The 21,796-nt window shown below is 33.2% G+C and overlaps 2 protein-coding genes across 3 annotated transcripts in view; one reads left to right on the top strand and one right to left on the bottom strand.

Moving 5' to 3' along the window:
- Positions 1-8,102: 8,102 nt before the first annotated feature.
- Positions 8,103-18,872, top strand: LOC100248837 (uncharacterized). Its single transcript, XM_002265524.4, has 6 exons — positions 8,103-8,661; positions 12,576-12,704; positions 12,805-12,925; positions 13,010-13,091; positions 17,845-17,998; positions 18,432-18,872. Exons 1-6 carry the CDS (start codon positions 8,314-8,316, stop codon positions 18,564-18,566), a joined length of 969 nt encoding a protein of 322 aa, XP_002265560.1. The 5' UTR covers positions 8,103-8,313; the 3' UTR covers positions 18,567-18,872.
- A 448-nt stretch (positions 18,873-19,320) lies between these two features.
- The window catches only part of LOC100262578 (uncharacterized), a 47,766-nt gene continuing 45,290 nt past the window's right edge, over positions 19,321-21,796 (bottom strand). Inside the window, exons 24-28 of one of the 2 annotated variants that reach the window (XM_010654995.3) lie at positions 20,661-20,705; positions 20,492-20,575; positions 20,221-20,324; positions 19,939-20,116; positions 19,321-19,793 (exon numbers count right to left, since the gene is read on the bottom strand). In XM_010654995.3, coding sequence (XP_010653297.1) covers positions 19,957-20,116; positions 20,221-20,324; positions 20,492-20,575; positions 20,661-20,705 — 393 coding nt within the window. In that variant the 3' untranslated portion in view covers positions 19,321-19,793; positions 19,939-19,956. Of the gene's footprint in view, positions 19,794-19,938; positions 20,117-20,220; positions 20,325-20,491; positions 20,576-20,660; positions 20,706-21,796 lie in introns of those variants that run through there. The other variant, XR_002030671.2, reaches the window with a different exon arrangement.

Raw genomic sequence — 21,796 nt, 5'->3', positions numbered from 1 at the left:
TGTAACTCTTAATGATGTATGAACTTTTCATGATGTATTGACTTTAATTGATGTATGAACTATGGTGATGTATGAACTCTTACCAATGTAAACTCTTAATGATGTATGAATTTTTAAAATATCACAAAACATCTAATAAGAAACCTTGTTTTACAGGTCTCATGGATCCCCAATCTTATGATTCATCAATGTTGTTTTCACAACATGTACATTAATCGCACATTTTATGGGATATAAAGGTAGCTAAGACACAAATTTTTCATTGCACACAACATGAGGCTATATTTCATTGTACAATGTCACTAGATTGAAGGATTATTCCATATTTGCAAAAAGTAAGCTTCTATGGCATAACACAACTTGGGTTTGTTACATTAGACTAGCACTTAATAACTACCTTGGTTAAGAGATGGTGTCCTAAGATGCATACATGCCACATGCCACATGGAGATATGGCAATTATTATACAAGATGTCACCATTATACTCGGACTACCAATTGATGGGCCTCCTCTTGCTAGTTTGACATTGCAACAGAGGCCTAAGATATGTGAGTCTTTGTTAGGACACATACTTGAGGAGTATGACTTAGACGGATCACGACTTAATATGACATGGTTAGCAATGAAATTTCCCATTCTACCCTTTGATGTTGATGATGTTGTTTAGTGTTATGCCAGAGCATATATCTTACAACTTATTGGAGAATGTTTATTTGCAGACAAGTTTGGTTGTTTTGTGTACTTATGTTTCTTTCATTTTTTTTAGATTTTAGGGTTGTTGGTGGGTATAGTTGGGGTAGTTCTTGCTTAGCTTGGCTCTATAGAGAGATGTGTTGAGTATCCCATGTTCAAGCATGTTATATAGTTGACCCACTTATATTATTACAACTATGGGTATGTGAGAGATTTCCATGTATTGGCCCTCAAAGATTGGAAGCATTTCCACATGATATCATTGGTAATGATGGCCTTCCATTCCCACCACCTCCATTGGGTATATGATATATACAACAATTGATATTTTCTTGTAAAAATTCATTAAGAACTTAACTTACATTTGATCTCAACTAACATGTTATTACTTTATCTTAGGTGGAGAGACGTTTTATCTATCACAAAGTATCCATGCATGTCTTTAGCAAGTATAGATTTACTTTTGATATATAGAGGCCAAGTCACATTATATGGCAACCTTACACGTTTGATATCATATCTACATTGTCAAACTACTGTATTGTTGGTGATGACATTTGGATACTATATCACAAGTTATTTGTTTTCATAATGTTGAGTGGCATAGGCCAGATTAGGTTCTATGCCAATTAGGTATGAGTTGGCATATACTGGAGTCATGTGATACTAGCATTAAACTACATAACATTTTCTTACGAGGTTGACATGATCTTGATTGAAGGGTTGAGTATAAAGAGTATATATAGAGAGATGAAGCCATCATTGTGATCATGTACTTAGTAATGAGTTAGTATCTAGAGATATTTCATATTACAACCCTTAATATGCATTGGTATCATTTAATCACACATCGATTTATCACTAAGCATGGATTTTTCCATGATATTATGGTAATTTCAAGAATATTACTTTGTCATTCATTCTCTTTTGGTTTCCTTTCAATTGTAACTAACATCTACTTTAGACATGTAGGCTAATAGCTTTGAACAAATAAATTAGTTGTTAAGGCCAAATACTCCACCAATAACAAAGGAAGATATACATTCATTATCTTATATGACATTACAAGCAGTGGATGAGATGAGTCGATTACATATTGCTCCATTTACCATGGTCTCACATTTATTTTCATGATAAGATAGGAAATGAAGCAAGAGAGGGAGGTGTAGAGGACATGTTATGGAATAACATCAACCCTGTTAGACTTTTGTAACACCTATTATCAAGAAGAAGATTCTTATAAAGGATCGACCATCCACATCATGATAGACAGTTCTTCAGCCTTATATCATCCTAACAACATATCATCAACAATCAACATCGGTCATGATATCATCCTCATATGTTCTAGCTCCAATAGCACCTCACAGAGGCCAAGGTTGAGTGCGATGTCAAAAATAAGGGAGTGCACATATAGAGCATGATGGACTAGTTTCTCATGTTATTGATTTTCCTCTTGATGGTGTCATAACAGACCCGATAGATGATGTAGAGGATACCGATGTCATTTATGATGTTCTAAGTGCTACTGATGTTCCAATTGCTTTGGTGTTCCAGTTGCTTCTGATGTTTTGATTGTTTTTGAGGTTCCAGTTGCTTTTAAGGTTTTGTTTGCTTCCGAGGTTCAAGCTACTTCTAATGTTTCTTTTGATGTCTATATTACCTCTAATGTCCATGCTTTTAATGTGACTTACTAGAGATATCCAAGATGTAAGAGGAGAACCCTCCATATAGCACTTGATCCCTCCAATTGATGATTGTATTGTAATTAAGATATGGTGCATAGTAAATATGTTAGGTGTACATAGCAGTCCTGTGTTAAGTTTTTTTTTTTTTTTAGGATGCTCAAGGTTTTGTCAAGTTCTCTTTTGTTTATCTATTGACAGTAAGTAGACTATTTCTTTGGTTAATTGATGGTTTTGTCATAGTCCATTTCCTTATTGAGATGGTAGTTGCTAATGTCATTCTATGTTTATAGGGTATCATAGGAGGTTGATTACATCTCCGCTAGTTGTTGTCTAAAGAGTACTTGCCCTGAGAAAACATCATTTGCTTCTTATGGTCAGTACACTCTTTTTCCTTTAGGTAGGTTGTAAGTGTTTTCTATAATGCTTTGTTGGAAATGTTTGTTTTATGTTCCTATTAATAATAGTAATTAGAGCCTATCTAAGGCTTCTTATGGCTTATGATATGTTGAGATACATTTCTTGTTTGAGGTTATGTTTGTGTCATTTGAAATGGAATTCTTCTTAGGTTTACTAATATACATTTCTTGTTCATTCTGTAATATATTTTTATAAAAAGAGAAAAAAAAATTTAACTATAACAAGGAACACATCAAGAAGAGAACTAATTAAAAATAACTCCAACAATTGCTAAAACCTGTTACATAGTTTAGTGTTATAAAGCTTTGGGATATTAAACACATAATACCTTAGTGTTGTTTATACTTGATAAGACAGTAACTAGAATTAAAAATTTGCTTATGCTACTATTTTTTTGGGTTAAACAACAATTTTTACTTACTATCAGTATATCTTTTGTGGCTTTTTTATTTAATATCCTTATTTTTATTTATTTTTCCACTAAAATCCTACTTCTTGTTGCTGTTGAAGAACATTTGTGGTTCATAGAAATAAATACCTGTTTGTTTTGTGTTTACAATTTTACATTCAATAGATATATCACTCTTCTTAGTTGTAACAAAGAAATATAAACACAAAAATAGAATTTGATATAACTTATGTATTCATTTCTTGTTTAGTATATTGATGTTTCGTATTAGGGCATCTTCACATCCTCTTATCAATAAAATTCTAATGTTTTTTGTAGCTCTCATAAAAATGTATTTGCTACTGAAGGTTACAGCGGGAGTTGAGATGACATTGATTGATGTAATTGCTAATAGCATGAGCATCCCTTTATGGAGATTATTTGGTAGAGTATCAAATTTCATAACTATTGATATAACTGTTTAGTTCTTGCCTTGGTAATTTATCTCACTGAAGACTATATCTTTAAGTTCTTAGTTATTTCATTCTTTTTCCCTTACATTTCATTAACCTACATGGTGAAATAAGAGGCTTGGCATTGGCCAATATCAATTTATAAATACTACATATAAAGAATTAACTTGAACCAACGAGACTACAAAAATTTTACACATGAAAATTAATCTTAGCCATTTTCATATGTGCAAATTCCAATTGATTCCAATTGGGATTAAATCATGTTCTAGCCTCATGTTCCTATTGATTGTGTATCATTTGACTTATATTTTCATTGGGAGCTATTGTAGAGTTAGTGTGTATTAGATTATTGGTGATACTGACATGGAATTCTTATGTTGTGTTCCCTCAACATTGCTTTAAGATGGTTCTACATCCCATCTTCTGATAATTGGTATTGACATTGAAGTAGGGGAGGAGGGTTGATAGATTGGGTTTTCATTGTTTTTAATGGAAACAAAAGCTTCAAATCCATGGTTGGAAAAATGCATGTAGATGACTTATACATTTTGTGCCCAATTCTCTGAAGTTGCATCCTAGTCCTTAACTTTGTCTATTATTCTAAATGTTTTTTCGTTTCTAGCATTTTCAGGTCATGAATGATTCCCAATGTTAGCTAACACATGAACTCAAATTCCTTGGTTGTTTCTTTTTGCTAACATTTAGCTGAAGGACTTAGTAGAAGTCAAAGGTTTTGAAAGGGAATATATACTTTATTTTTCTTCTATTAACATCTAGCTTGAGGACTTGGTAAAAGTATAAGGTTTGGATAGGGAATATAATTTCATTTTTCTCTTTGGTATCATAAGAAAATAGTGAAGCATAAAGTTGTGAAAAGGGAATATATATCATTGTTTTTTCAAGTGTTACATAAATTATAAAACTTGTGGTTGGTTGATAATAATAAACTATCTTCCAAACTATCTCATATAAATATAGTTGATAATGCTCAATCATTGCCTAAAAATTCTATTTTTCCACTAGGATAAAGACTTGGGAAGCTCATTGTTCTTGCTTGCAAAAAAATATTGTTGTCATTGATCTTGGGAAAGCAAAGAGCTCTGATCATGGTGAAACAATCTAGAAAATTTTGGAAGCTAGCTAGGAATATGGATTATTTAATGCTTAACTTTTTTGTTAAAGTCTCTATTATGTATAACTTTTGTTCAAGAAAATGATATATATATATATCTATATATATATATATCTGTGTGTGTGTGTGTGTGGTATGAAAGAATGGTTTTATTTAAATATTGTAAACAGGGGATCAACCATGGGGTTTCAGATAATCTAATAGATGATAGCATAAGCATATTGTCATTAATCTTGGGAAAGCAAAGAGCTCTGATCATGGTGAAACAATCTAGAAAATTTTGGAAGCTAGCTAGGAATATGGATTATTTAATGCTTAACTTTTTTGTTAAAGTCTCTATTATGTATAAATTTTGTTCAAGAAAATGATATATATATATATATCTATATATATATCTGTGTGTGTGTGTGTGTGGTATGAAAGAATGGTTTTATTTAAATATTGTAAACAGGGGATCAACCATGGGGTTTCAGATAATCTAATAGATGATAGCATAAGCATATTGTCATTGATCTTGGGAAAGCAAAGAGCTCTGATCATGGTGAAACAATCTAGAAAATTTTGGAAGCTAGCTAGGAATATGGATTATTTAATGCTTAACTTTTTTGTTAAAGTCTCTATTATGTATAACTTTTGTTCAAGAAAATGATATATATATATATCTATATATATATCTGTGTGTGTGTGTGTGTGGTATGAAAGAATGGTTTTATTTAAATATTGTAAACAAGGGATCAACCATGGGGTTTCAGATAATCTAATAGATGATAGCATAAGCATATTGTCATTGATCTTGGGAAAGCAAAGAGCTCTGATCATGGTGAAACAATCTAGAAAATTTTGGAAGCTAGCTAGGAATATGGATTATTTAATGCTTAACTTTTTTGTTAAAGTCTCTATTATGTATAACTTTTGTTCAAGAAAATGATATATATATATATATATATATATATATCTATATATATATATATCTGTGTGTGTGTGTGTGGTATGAAAGAATGGTTTTATTTAAATATTGTAAACAGGGGATCAACCATGGGGTTTCAGATAATCTAATAGATGATAGCATAAGCATATTCTAGGACTCCATTCCTTTACTCTGCTTCTTGTTGTATACGCAGTTTCTTTAATTATACATGGTTTCATGGAAAATACAAGGCAGATCTTGTAATAGGTTTGTTTCCCTTTATGTGATTAGTAGTTTATGCCTAATCACAAGTTATCTTTTACTGTTCACTTGAATAAGTTATGCAACAAAATCCGATTCTCAACAATTTTATTAATGTTGAAGAAAATGTTAAATTTGTGATGCAATGCTTTCAAGATTTAGAAAGTGTTGAAAATTTGAAATGTCTCTTGTCTAACATGCATTTCAAAATCTTTATTTTTTTCATTTCTTATCTATTACACTGTATAAATCCCCGATGTTAATAACAACAAAAACATGTTCTTACTCTCTTTGAGTTTGGGTTATATTTTGAAATTGTGAGGTTGATCTTTCATTTTTATTGACATGTAAAAAGCCTACTATCAACCTATCTAGATTAAAATCATGAACAATCTTTAAAACAACCTACCTCCAATTTTATTTAAAATTGATTTTATTTGAGTTGAAAACCCATTATGATAATTTTGGAACACATTCATTCCTCTCCTTTTTGTTTCATTTCAATCCAAGTCCTTTTAACCCATAAGTCAAAAGAACCAATTTAAATGAAAAATTGTATTTGACTATAACCATGAGCATTCCTTTGGCATAGGGTAATTCAAATCCATTACTAAATTGATCTTGTTTTATTGGAGCTCATTTCTACTTCTCTTTTATATTCCATTTCAATCCATACGCTTTTGTTGTTAAATTGAATCAATTTTAATATTTGGATTGAATTCGAGTTAAGTATTTTCAATTCATATTCAATTTGGATTGGACTTCAACTAAGATTCAGAAACAAATTAAACTGTATAAATTTTGGCTCACTTAACTGTATAATAATATGAACCATATGAAGGCCACATTCTCCTTAACTTACACTGAACTCATTTTCAACATACAAGTTTTGAATTTTACATTTAACTCTTCTGTTGAGAAGACAAGTTCTCATTTTACACTGAACTTATTTGTTGAAAAGATAAGTTATGATTTTACATTAAACTTGTCTGTTTAAGAGACGAGTTCTGAATTTTACACTGAACTCGTCTATTGAAAATATGAGTTTCTATTTTACATCAAACTTATTTTTTTAATAGCCAAGTTCTAAATTTTACACTGAACTTGTCTATTGAAAAGATGAGTTCTCATTTTACACTAAACTCGTCTTTTCAACAAATGAAATTTACATGGAATCCCACTCAGAGTAAATTGTTGTAGTTTTAGAAATAGTTTGGAGAAAAGGATATTTTAATAAATATTTTTAAAAAATGATGTGCTTTTGTAGAAACCCCCAAATATCCAAGTTAAGGCTTGAAAAATTACTCTCTAATGGTCTCTAAAATAAGGCTCAAATTTGAAAATGAGTTGAATAACCATAGACTAACAAAGGAACGTGATGAATGATCAAGCAAAAAGGATCTTAGGAATGCCCTAAAACAGATCACAAGATAAGAGAAAAAGATAAAAATGGAAATATATGTGTTAAGGGACAAAATGGAGGGTGTACAATATGAAATGAAAAACATTATTAATAAATATTAAAAATTAATTTTACAATACGAGGAAATGTAATACAAATCATTGTTATTTATTAAAAATTAAAAATTGAAATTAATTTTTAAAACTTAAATTATTGATATTCTATATCTCTAAAAGTATAATAATAATTTTGATTTAAATTCTTTAAATGAAATAGTATTAAACTAAATGTTTAGCATAAAAACTAAGTTAGTCACTTAATTATAAAAAATATAAATAATTTTGAAAAAACGTAAAAGATGATCTTATATTATTATAATATATTACAATATGTTATTTATTAATATAATATAGTTGATTTATCTATATATAAATATTCTTTATTAATTAATATTAGATTTTAAATTTGTCATTTTATATATTATTTTAATTAATTTAAAATTGTTTATGAATTATTACAATAACTTTGAATTTTTTAATAGTGATTAACAAAACTAAAAGTAAAATAAGTATAAAGTAGAAAATTTTGGATAACTATAAAAAATGAAAATAAATACATATGTAAATTTGAACTCAGAAGAATAATTTCCCCTTTTTGTAATTTTGTTTCTAATAAGTAAATATATTCAAAATCCCCAAAAAGAAAAGAAAAAAGAAAACCTTAAGACAACTTATATTAATGAAATTTTGCAATGGAGAGTGACAGTGCGTGAGAGGGGGGTTTGGTCAAGCGAGAAGCAGCTGTCCTCCAATAAGATTGTGCCACCTCAACGCCAGCATGCTCACGTAGAGCACCAGAACCTTCTTCCTCCTCCTCCTCGGGGTACACCAGAATCGCTCCCTTCCCATTTCCAGAAGCATCGATCATCGATCGTGGATCGTGGAGAGCATGGCTCCCACACAAGTGTACGTGCCTAGGCCTCTGCAAGTGTGGAGAGCAGTGGTGAATTGGCTCGGATTCTTCCTCCAAATCTTCCTCCAGATCTTCAGAGGTACCCCATCTCTGCCTCAGCTCCTCTCCTACATCGGCCTTCGCCACCCTCTTCTCCCCTCCTCCGCTTCCTCCTTCAGGCCCTTGCCTGTGGTCGAGCTTTCGCTGCACGACTCCTCGCCAGAGCCGCCCTCTGCTCCTCTTTCTTCGCCGCTGCCCGTTAGAGTCGTTGAACATAGTCCTTTCGGTGGTGGCGTTGGCGGCGATGATGACGGTGGTGATGATCGTCCCCTGGAGAAGCTGACGGTGAGTTCTCTTTTTTCGTTTAGTTGCGTGATTTGTGATTTTGTTCGTTTCTGTGGAATATGATTTGGTTTTCAGGTAAACCTAATTTTGGCTGTTTTGTGATTGCTACTTGTTGAAATTGTCGAGTTCGGATGATATTTACTTTAAAGATTAGGTGTTGATGTGATAAAAGTATTGCTTAATCAGTATAGAGCACTTTGTATTGTGGATATATGTTTTTAGTGTGTGGATTTGTAATAAATTAGATGGAAAATTATACACTTCATTACTCTCTCTGGATATTCTAGCTCTAATGGAGCTAGACAATGAGACAACCGGGATGTTCTAGAAGGATTACAATGAATATGAAGTTTCCTAAATTGGAAGAAAAAGAGAAAAAGAGAGACAGTGCCATGAGAAGAAGGTTAAATTATTAGCTAAAATTATTTGATAATGGTGATGAATGACTTTTATTACAATACCATATACACCATGGGTTGGTTTATGAAGAAGATATATTCTTACCCATGAATCTTGCAAAATTTTGCTTCTGACTTCAGGACTCCAAAATGCTTTCTGAAAAATATTTGTCAAAGCAACTGTTGTAAGGGAAAGCTTATGGAGATGGATGGTGGCTGGGAAATAGGGGAAAAGGTCTGTGCTTGAGACAGGTGAGAATTCCCATGGGGTGAGTTGTGATTGTAACTCAGTTGAATGTGGATAGATTTTCAAGTTTGTGGTGATTGAGGTTGGCGCAGACATGGTGTATTTTGGAGGGATGTTTGATGTGGAGATCAGGTGCTTAACCTGAGCTATCCAGATTATTTAGCATCCTTGAAGATACAGAAACTCCGTAGGCAAAGCTACTTTTGATGGACTGATGACAAGGAGTAAAAGAAGCTGAAAACCATGGTTTTTGAGGGACTTCCAGGACTGGAAGGTTTTTTTTTTTTTTGTTTTTCTTTTGACAGGTAAAAACAATTATATTAAAAGTGCCTTCCAAAGGGCACACAAGAGTCTACACAAAAGTATACACGATGCATACAAGGTGCTGAAGGCTAAAAAGAAAAGGGATACACAAAAAACAACTTCCATGCCTCACTTAGAACTCAACCAAACTATAAAATCAAATAATGACAATGAGCTAACTACTAAATGCACCCTAACCCATTCCAAAACATGTAAATAAAGGATTGTTTCATTGTTTGGTCCAACATTTCAGAATTTTCAGCTCTCCTATTTCTCTCTTTCCATGATTTTTAGGACTGGAAGTTGGAAGCAGTCTATGCATTCATGGAGGAGATTTTGGAGTGGGAGGTAGACAACTTTGAAACATAAAACTCATTTCTAAGTGTAAGTGTAGGGCTCATTTGGATGTCTCCTACACTTGCGACAATGGTTAATGAACTATTTGTTGTGACTATTTTCCTACTGCTTGGACAAGGTTTATAATTATTAAATTGGTGTTATGAATGAGTCATGTGATTTGTAGCATCTGAATCTATAACCTATGAATTAGCAAAGGTTTCATCTGAGACTTTTAATCTAATGGATATAGGAAACTTACTTGAAAGTGTGAGTGAGCAAGTGCTTGAAGCTTTCTCAAGAGTTCCTAACAAAGTTCTCAAATTTTCAATCTCTTCTTGATTGAATCCGCCTTGTTCTAGGGATCTTTCTTCAACCGGTTGAACAAAAGACAAGTGTGTTTGTCCATTATCCCTATACTGCTCTCCATTGTAACCCCACTCTTTGCTGGATTGCTTACTATGAAGTTTCCAACATTTCCCTCGTATATGTCTAGCCTTCTGGTAGTAAAGTGCACCATAGGCTATACCTATTATCATGATTTGGAGCCCTTGACTGATTAGTCCTTTTGTTATTGGCAGTGCTAGCCTTTTGATCACTGCCCTTGTTAGCAACTATAGCTGAGCCTTCCAAGTTTTGAGGTTCAAATAGGACACTTTTCTTGCTCTCTTCTGCTCGGAGAATGGGGATAGTCTCATTCAAAGTCGAGAACTCTTTGCAAAGTATTTAAACTCTAACTTGGTCAAACTCAGAATTGAGGCCAAGTAAGAAATCATATACTCAATTCTTTTCAATATAATTCTTCCTGATTGTTGCATCCTAAGGACATTTTGTCTCAATACGTTGATAGTGATCAACTTCTTGGCATAGGTTTTTTTAACATATTGGCATACTCTATGATTGTCTTGTTTCCTTGTTTCACCGCTCCGATCTTAACTTTTATTTTGTACACTTGGGCTGCATCTAGTGCCTTTGAGTATCTCTAGTGAACAACATCCCAAATGTCTTTAGCAATTGTCAGGAACATACATGTATCATTGATTTTAGGTGTCATTGAGTTCCACAACCATGTCATAATTATTGAGTCTTTCTCATCCTAGACATCAAATTGAGGGTCTCCTCTCCTTGGTCCAATTCCAGAAGATGACTGAGTTTCCCTTTTCCCTTAAGAAACGTATGAACAAGTTGTGACAATTTTAAGTAATTTTTGCCATCAAGCCTGTATGCCGCTTGATATTTTGCAATTCTCTTGCATTCTAACTGATTATCACTCCTTTAGATTGAGTAGTAACAATGGTAGTTTCTAATACCTTTGACATTTTTTTTATTGTTATTAAAAAAAAACTATAAAAGGGGCTAAGATTAAAGGCTTAAATACTTAGGCCAACAAAAAACATGCAGAGTGTGGGAACTTAGCTGTCGGCGATAGTTTGTGGTGGTTAAAGACTTCAAAGCTCGTGATTTTGTTGGCGATGAAGGGAAGTCGTAGAGAATTGTTGGATGACATGATCCTCTGTTGTTTTTGACAACACAAGGAGGATTGCCGTTGCTGGTAGAGGCTCAGAAAACTTGAGAGAGAGATTAACGATGTCAAAGAAGACGAGCAAAGTCGAGGCAGCTAGGGCTTGCAAGAGCACTACCGAATCTGACTGCAAGGAGCGTGGGGCTTGTGAGAAGGAAGATTTGTATTGGTGTGAAGCCGGAGGCACGATCTCAATTTCGTGATGAGTTCACAAGGATGTTGGTGTGAGGACAATAGCATGAGGACGATGGCTGAGGTCTCCGATTGTCAAGTTTGTGATATGGGTTTGCAGCATTAGTACGAGGTTGTGTTTGCAGCAATGGTGCAACTCAGACGAGAAGGAAACCTTAAGGTCGACAATGAAGGTCGACTATGATCTTCAACTCGGCAATGAAGGTTGAAAAAAAAAATCCTTTTCTTCCCAAATTTAAGAGTTTGATGCTCTTATACCATGTAGAAGAAGAGGGATGGGGAGGAATCAAAGGTATAAAATTCTTCCTTGATATTAAGTCCATACAAAGACCCATATACATACAAAAATTCCTAACACAAAAAATAAAAACTTTCCTAACCCAATTATATCAGATCCCTTTGATTATGAGATTGCCTAATTTTCTCCTCAATTAAAAAATTATATAGCCATGGCTTTCCTAATGTCATTCTTTCCATAGTATGTTTAGTAGGGGAGAATTGGCACACATTTGATGGTAAGGAGCTCATATTTTGAAGAAGTAGAAGGTGTTGTGGAGGTTGCTCTTTTTTTGGGTGCCATGGGATTCTAGTGGTTTGCTCATACCTTTTTGTTTTCTATTTTTTTATCTTTTACTTTATGTAGATCATAGTGATCACTTAATGCTTTTCTTTTATATACTTGTATTTTTCTTTTTCCCATCCTTTAGGTGCAATCTTTATACTATTTATGTACTCTGTTACAATCCTTTGGTATCTTTTGATGAATTTCATTTGTCAATAAAAAAAGTTCCAGATTTATGTATAGGGTAATCAATGCTCAAACATATGTTTGCTGCAAGATGTATCTTGTTGGCTGTATAGGACAAGCTAATTCTCTATCCAAGTTAACAGGGTTAATATGGTTTTTGGCATGCAGGTTGTTCTTGACTTGGATGAGACTCTGGTATGTGCATATGAAACCTCTAGCTTGCCTGCCCATTTACGCACCCAGGCAATAGAAGCTGGACTGAAGTGGTTTGAGTTGGAATGTGTATCTTCAGACAAGGTCTCTCTCTCTCTTCCCATCCCTCCCTCCCTACCTCCCCCTCCCCTGCTTTCTTAACTTGTTTCTTGCTGAATGATTAACGTTACTTGTTGGGTTGCAGGAATGTGAAGGAAAACCAAATATCAGTTACGTAACAGTGTTTGAACGACCTGGTTTACAAGAATTCTTAGAACAGATCAGTGAATTTGCAGAACTTGTTCTTTTCACTGCTGCTCTTGAAGGTTTTCATGTTATTTCTCTATTTCCAGACCTTTGCTTGATTGCTTTATTTTATTGTATGATTTATGCTTTTGCATACCAAGCAGGTTATGCTAGACCTCTTGTTGACAAAATTGATGCGGGAAACAGATTTAGTAAACGGCTTTATCGGCCTTCAACAGTTAGCACGTAAGTGTTGCTTCTATTCAACAATAATTACCTGTTGGATAAGATCTGAATACATTTTATTTTATTTGTGAAAATTTATTTTCTAATGAGGATACTAGGGCAAACAAATGTGCTATGCAAGAGAGTTCTAGTCCGAAAACTGCTTCAATTGTATGAGTGACATTTGAAATGTGGTAAGCATGGTTCAACATGGTAAAGACTATCTATCAGTGATACTGAGGTGTATCAACCAGGAGGTGTTATCATTGGTAGGTTCATATGGTAGTTTGACAAAAGAGTTTTTCTTTTCTAAGACTCTTTGATGAGTCATCTTAATTTGACAATGATAAATTGATGTCTTACATTTCATGTTGCTTGTGTTGTTGATGCTATTATGTATCAACTAATGCATAGTTGATGCATAGCCGGACCAAACAGCACAGATCTGAATGATTCCTATTCAGAAATAGCAAGATTTCATTACTGTCAAATAAAGTGAGGTAAAAGAATTCAATGGTGGAATTTGGGCAAGAATTACGAAATCAATTTCTTATAATGATCCTCTATTTATTCAAATATCATGCAAATTGGCTGAACAAAAAATGGTGAAAAAACTTTGGATTGTAAAGGAAGATAATGTTGGATATTTAATACCCCAATCTTATGCAGTAGCATTATAGATTAATTTGGTCAAACATGTGCAGGACCTTTTGTTTAATATATTGTTATATGCACTAAGCTATATAAATAATGTTGTGCTCAAATACATGTTTCTTTATTGTTTTTAATTTTTTATTTTTGCACGTGCTCTGTGAGAAAGTATTTGCTGATTTGCTGATTTTTTTTGCAACCAACCGTCAGGTTTTAACTGAAAGGAAAACTTGGGATTGTGATCTAACAGAAAGAAAAATGTTACCTTGCTGGTAAATAAGGGTGTAGAACAAATAAAAATGAGAAGATAAAATAAAAAGACAATTGAACAGAAGAAAGAAGTAGAGATGCCAGAGGAAGAACTAACTGGGTGAAGGATGAAAGTTTTTGTTCTATTTTTGCAAGGGGTGTTTCAAAAATGGAAAGGAAAGAATAAGAAAATGAAAGATTGTTGGTGCCGCTTTACTTTAAGTACAACCATTGTCCCCTGAAACAACAAGATGAACTGCCCCCTAATAAGTAAACACAAAGGGTATCTAATAATATACACCAAGTATAAAAATCCATTTTTTATTAGTTACTATTACTGTAACTTAAGAAGGAAACTATTAGGGATGGATAAAAGTGAATATTGTTAGCAAATGAAAAAGGAAGCTTGTCATGTGAACCTGATGCTATTCTATTTGCTTGGGAGTGGCAGATTCAAAGAGTCTAAAGAAGGTACTGTTGCCAGTGATTCATCCAATGGTAAGGATAGCTTGAAAGTGCTAGAGCTCTTTGGTGTTCAGTAGAGTATTTAAGAGAATAGTTTGAGGTGCTACAAACCTTAGGTAATGGAAAGATATTAATGTATGTGGAAAGATGAATTCACCTGCTGACATTATTGCTTCTTACTGTAATTCCTTTAATAGAAAAGACATATACATCTTAGTAGAGTTGTCAAATAGGGTCATATTTGTTTATAAATGGTTCAATTGGTTGTAAATATCTGAGATAGTAGTTATTAGTAAAACTTCTTACTGAAAAAGAAAAAAAAAAAAGAGAAAAACAAGCGAAATGTAGAAGTACCAAAATGTCCTATGAAGAGTAGACAAATGCACCAAGCGTTACAAAAATCTGAGGCATGGAGCCCAAGGAAATCAGAAGCACAAGCACAGATAAAAAAACAAAAGAAAGATTCTGTCCTCTTTGGGACTGGTGATCCTAAAATGTGAAAAAATTATCTGGACAAGCCTTAGTGGTTGATTCGCTAAAATGTGAGATGAAATTTACTGTCTGCATTTGAATGCTCGTGTTTGAAAACTTGTTTATCAGGTTCCAGATAAGATTTGATTCTGATCCATGGTCTTGGCTTACTGTGAAATGTACTCTTCTGTTTGAGTTTGAACAATCATGTTTGAAAGGTTGTTCTTGAGATTTTTTCCTCTCTTTTTAGGTGCTTCTATATTATTATTTACTTATTTGGTTGTTATTAGAATCTGATTCCAAGTCACTTGGGCTGAGGGTGGGATATTGAACCAATATGCTTCATACAAATTGGACTCTGGAGTACAACAAACCACATTAGTCAATTTTCAGAGCATCTTTACTTTTTGGTTGGTATCAATTTGATGTAGTGCAGGCAAGGATTGCCTCATTTTCCAAAACCTCTCTTATAAAGGCGTGGGGCTCCTTATTCCAATTCTCTTGCAAAGGCATGGGCCTTCACATTCATGAATTCTATTGTGCATGTGCAAAAGAAGTTCAGAAAACAATCAAAATGTCAACTTTTTTAGTTGTTATGTTTGCTAGGGGCAAGGATCAGAAGAGAATGCTTCCATAGAAATAGACCTAGGTGACTGATGCAGAGAGATGCCTTCAAAATGATATCTGCTGTGTGACACATTCTAATCATACAATAGGAAAGATCTTTGAACAGTTAGACTGGTTATGTATCATGGGTCAATTTATTAAGAACTTTGATAGAGCCAGACTAATTATGTTTTATGGACTTTGATAGAGCCAGACTAATTATGCTTTATGGTTTGAATTGATGGGAAACCTAAGTATGACACCATGTGAGACAAACGGTGGGAACTATAAGATGCAGGAGTCCAAGGACTGGAGTGGGGCTAGAATTTTGCACTCAAGCAAATATTAGTTAGTCCTCTAGAACCAAAAAGGGGAAAGAAAAACAGAGAGATACTGCAGGACTTAATGCAGGTAGGAAAAAATGAGATTGATGATCTAGGTAGTGTTGGACCTGCACTTATCATATTCATGATTCACCTACTAAAAAAACTGGATTACAAGTTAGTTTCAGTTATGGGTCCACGGTAAGAAAGTGACATGGAAACGATTAAAATTTGTTTTTAATGATACAACTCTCAATAGGCTGGAAAACCAGTAGGATGAACTGCTTCCCATGTAACTGTAACAAAGTATTGTGGGTTGTTTCCATTTCTTAGGAGTCACAATTAATCTCTTGTTCCACTGGATAGGCTAAAATGGACAGGAGGAAGACCAAAAAGAAATGTGGGTCTCTAAAGATTTAATTGAGGGCATAGCTCCCAATATAGCTAAAAACAGTTCATGTTGCTCACTTCAAGAAATTGGGCTATTGACTTTGTTGAGTGAGTACTCTCCTATTGAATTTCCAATTGCACTTTGATGCCCCATTAGCTACTACTGGAGTTTGCATTAAGCCTACAATTTTTTTGAGTGATTACTGAACTGTCATGATTTGATTGATACTTCCGTTTTTTTTTCTGTTCAATGGCTAGATGTATGAGAACGAAAATGCACTCCTGTCTCTTTTTGGTAGTTAACCTTGTGAGCAGTTAGCAGTGGCAGTCACATCAAACAGAAACCAGGAAACATATTTTTCCCTTTGTTATACTGCAGCATGTAGGATGGCCTATTATTGTTTATATTCACAAGTTCTAGGCCATAGGTAGTCCAATACTTATGCTCATGTGCCCAAGCTTTCCTCCTACTTGTTCCCTTGACTTCCTCCAGAAAGTACAATGTGAAGCCATTAGTGTTCATGAGTATCATGATCATCTTATTCCACATCAAAAATACTATCAAGAACAACTGTCTTGTGCTTTTCACCTTATATTGTCCCCCTCTTCTTCCCCTTATGAAACTCTTAGGCAATGTTTGGTTAACTTATATGGTACAGGATAAGATAAAAGGATGAATATTATATATATAATTTATTTCATCACTCATCCTATGTTTACATATGATAGGATAAATGTTGGGATATAATATCCACTTTTTTTATATCATCTTTTATTAAGATGTAGAATATGCATATCCCATGTTTCATAAATTTATTTATTTATTATTTTTTTATATTACTTATTTTTCAAAATAAAAACTTTTTATTATAAAATTAAATTGTGGTTAAAAAAGAACTAAAAGAATATTTATAAATATATTATAAAATAATATTAATGTTTGTATTATTTAATACACACTATATATATATATATATTAAATAAAATAATATAAAAAACTTTTATTTATAAAGTTTAAATATTTAATTATGAAGATTATTAAAAGTAAGAAAATTTTCATTTTTTTAAATAGAAAATGTTGAAATGTAATATAATTTTTATTTTAAATATTGAAAAATAATATATATTTTATACTATTTTTTTTTTCATTCATTTCACTCATTAAATATAAAAATAACATAGCACAATGAATCTCATTGGATATATTACGTGTATTAGATACAATATCTAAGGATATCAAATCCCATTGAAAATCATATCCTAGGATTTGTATTTCTTATCCAATTGTAGGATATATATATATATTATATTATATCCCGTCAATCAAATATAGTCTTTTAGAGAATCCATATGTAGTTGTGGATGTCTATGAGAGTGTTTGATGAGTTGGGAAGATTTGAAAAAATCATCATTCTTCTGAACTATTTTTCCATTTTTTTTTTCTTTAACAAAGAAAAAGAATCATTAGCATCTTAGTTAATTATGCTCTACATGCATAATGGTTCTCCTAACATATACTTTGACTTCCCCATTCAGTGCTATACACATTTACAGAATCGGTTTTGGTCACCAAGATTGAGTTTCATTGAGAGAATATTTAACTTCGTGGTAAATCACAGAAAATATCGGGAACACGTGAAGGATCTATCTTGTTTATCAAAGGATCTCCGTCGAATTGTTATTGTTGATAACAACCCATTCAGTTTCTTGCTGCAACCATTGAATGGGATACCGTGCGTTCCATTTTCCGCTGAACAGCCTAATGATAAGCAGGTAGGTTCTCAGTATAATTTCTGTTCTTCATAATAAATAAATAAAGAAAAAAAAAACCTGCTTTATAACTTATAAAAACATATTTGATAAACTTTTGACCGAAAACAATTTTCTTATAATCTGTTCTGAAGACACACAGGCTATGTTTTAGGACAATTTGATGTGTTTTTTGTTTTTCACTTTTTAGTAGAATGCTCTTAGCAATAATTGAAGATAAATCCTTTGGAAACTTTTAAATTATATATAAGTATACAGCATTGAGGAATAAACCCAGAAACGGTTTTTCATATTTAAGTTTCTAAACATAATTTTATTCCTTAAACAATTCAAAACTGTTTTCTGACCACTGTTCTTGAAAACATTACCAAGCATCTCTTAACAATGTTTAGATTGTATTTTGATTTGCTTTTGTTATATCACATGGCTTTTATAGCTTTTGGAGGTCCTCCTGCCACTCCTCAAGCACCTCTCTCTGCAGAAGGATGTCAGGCCTGTACTTTATGAGAGATTCCATATGCCCGATTGGTTTCAAATGCATGGAATTCCTGCTTCAAATCTGACAATATGAAATGATAAGGTCACGCCCATCCGAGCCTTGATTATTCTTTTGGCACCTTCAGCAGAGACATGTATGAAGCAGAGCACCACAGCACCACCCCTCTCGTCTCTTCTTGTAAGCAGGTGCTATAAATTGAGTTCATATTTTCCTTGGCATTCCCATTTAGAGCAATAGCCATGGGAGGTATAACCAGACATCAAGTTTATCAAGAATTGTTTAACTCTGATTCTTTTGTAATTAGGTTTCCCCATTCGATGTTAATGAATTTGTAACGCATTGAAGGACTTGTCTTTGCAATTAATTATTTTCTGCCAATTGACAAAGGGTTTATGCGGTTTTATCATGTAACCATTTTAGTCAGTCAATCATGTTATATACCATCTTCATTGAAAGAAAGGTATGCAATGCAAAACATAAAAATAGATAGATGAGCCTTGAAGCCTTGAACCAAAAAGTGAATGGTAGAGTATTTAAACATGCAACTCTCTGTTGGTAGTAAGTCACCTTGGTTGGGATTATCACGCTGATGGGGGGAGTGAGCTTAAAAGCAGTTCACTTGGCTACTGATGCTCGGACAACCAACATAAACCACCACCTTCAAAGATTGAGACGGAAGCTGGCTAACTTTTTAACCACTGAAATCAGACTGCAGGTATGGATACTTCAATGTCTTACACTTGTATTCAGTTGACTACGGGTTGGATCAAAATCAAGCAGCAACCAATGCATCAAAAGCGATTGGAAACTAAAGGAAAAGGGTGCATGCACCGAAAGTTCCACCTCCCTTACAATTTCTCATTTATTCCATAACTGTTCTTTCCAAGACCATCAATGGCCCATCCAAAAAATACACTATATTAGCATTTCTTTTAACATCATGTGATTTCTCCAGAAAAAAAACAAAAAAGGCAAAAATGAAAAACCCAAAAACCCTTGAGACAATCACAATTTACATTTTTTTCATAGTGCTACATAGTCCTAACTTTTCCTAAGCAGTAAATATTTTTTGGTGAAGAAAGGGTTGGCAGTTTTCAACTACATGGCAATCAGATTATTTTATCACCAGATGGAGACCGCAATAAAACGAGTAGATTCCATCCCTTCTTTGGCTCTTCCATCCCAACAGGTCATCGAAGTTGAAGTTTGCCACAGATAAGCCATTGCTTTTGGAGCTCAGTAACCCATTTACATTGGAGGGGTGGGGCCAGAAATGTCCCACCTACAGTGCAGATTCATCTAACAAAAAGAGAAACAAGGGGGTTGGGGCAAGAAGAGGATGAAAAGGAAAACAAATAAGAACAGTCCCCATTAAAAGAACAAAGAGAAAAAAATCTGACAATAAAGGAGTTTGGAGGAAGATAACTAACAAACAGAAACATACTCTTTTTAACTTGTCATTTCAGCTGGCACTAGATGATTCTTTAGCTTTTTCTGTTACCACCTCCTTATCTAAGTTGGTTGTATCTCCAGTCTGAGGTGGAGCTATTTGAGCCTGAGTTGTTTGAGTCTGACTTGAAGTTTGAGAATCAGGAGTAATTCCAAGTACTACCAATACAGACCTAAAACAGGACATCCAATCCAATAAAAAATGAGCAAGCTGTTTGGTCAAGAGGTCAATGATAGTATCTTTTCAACCATAACAAACACTGATTTTTGCACCAACTTTGGAAGTGAAGACCGAATATTCGGTTGGATAGCATGAGCAACCAAGGGTGCCTTAAGTGCTGCTGTTCTATTGAGGGCATTTTCTAGCTGCGCTGGAGGTAGCTGAAAAATCAATACAAGTTCAAAAACAGATAATTCTTCAGTGTAAAGGATAGCCAAAAAATCAGAGAAAAATAAGTAATGGTTGGTGTCTGTTCCAAAATTTCATAAATGAAAGTTTTCCAAAGAGAAGAAGAAATCATAAATTATGATAGCAAACAGAATTTCACCTGCAGCAACACACTGAAAGACTGAGGCTTTGTTAAGAGTGCACACTTCAAGAATCCTACCCATAACTTTGGGTATTTCCATATCTGTGCAGCTCATAAAATCAATAATTAAATAAGCATAAACCACTGATTGACCTGCAAACAGCATAATGGATCATATATAGTTTACCTGCTTGCTTACAAGACGGGAGAGGATCTCCATTATGAATTCCACCTACAGCATATTAAGCAGCAGTCAACTGTAAGTAATTAATTCAATATCAAAAGGCATGAAATGTGAACAACTTGGTGAATTCCCTTCTTAGAAAAATGAAGATAATTTTTAATTAAAATGTAGGAACTGCAGGTAAATTTTCAATTAGTAGTTTTGGCAGTTCTATGATGTTAGAGATGGGGTTAGGGCCCTGGATTTTATAGTAGAAATGATACAATACTAGTCAGCTCACCAAAGTTGGATTAAAGGTCATTGGTTCGACTGCAAGTATAAGGGCTTTCCAAATTCAGCGTGATTTTAGACAAGGAACAGTTTCGGTGAGTCAAGGCATAGTTATCAACTTGCAAACCATATCAGGTATTGTTTTCCCATTTTCATGTATTTCATGTTGTGTATTTTAAGTCTTTTCCTTTACACTTTGAAAAATAAATAGAAAAAAAAATTACATATATGCATGAAGTACATTTAAATTGGAACAATGAGTAGAGACGGATTGCCCTTTTTGTAGATTTTGTTGATGTCCTGGATAGTACTTAAGGAGTACCACCTAAAATAATGCTAATGGGATAAAGGATGAGATAAGGTATCTAACCTTTTTTATATCATCTCTACATGGGATATTATAATTCAAAGTTGAGAATTAGAATATAAATATCCAATGGATCATAAATTTATTTCTTTTATCAATTTTCTTCATTTAATTTTTTTTTTTTATGTTGCTCATTTTGCAAAACAAGAAATTTTGATTAAAAAAATAAAATTTTAGCTCAAAAAAGAAAAGAATTAAAAAAATGTGTATAATTTAAAAAAATGTGTATAACTCAACCTAAAATAATGCTAATATATAGTATTATTTAGTATATATACAAATTGCTACTATGTATTTAAAAGCATAATGTGATAGTTTTTTATTTATAAATTTTAAATATTTTAATCATGAATACTATTAACAAAGAAATAAGAAATGATTTATTAAATTATAGATTATAGATTATAGAATGATTTTCAAATAATGCTAAACATGAGATCAATTTCATATTTTTTTAATAGCAAACATTGGTATGCAATATCTATCTATGTATATATATAAG

This window comes from Vitis vinifera, chromosome 8 (genome assembly GCF_030704535.1).
Source record: "Vitis vinifera cultivar Pinot Noir 40024 chromosome 8, ASM3070453v1".
In the NCBI taxonomy this organism is placed as follows: Eukaryota; Viridiplantae; Streptophyta; class Magnoliopsida; order Vitales; family Vitaceae; genus Vitis; species Vitis vinifera.
The sequence above is the reverse complement of the archived record's forward strand: the minus strand, read 5'-3'. Positions and strand labels throughout refer to the sequence as shown.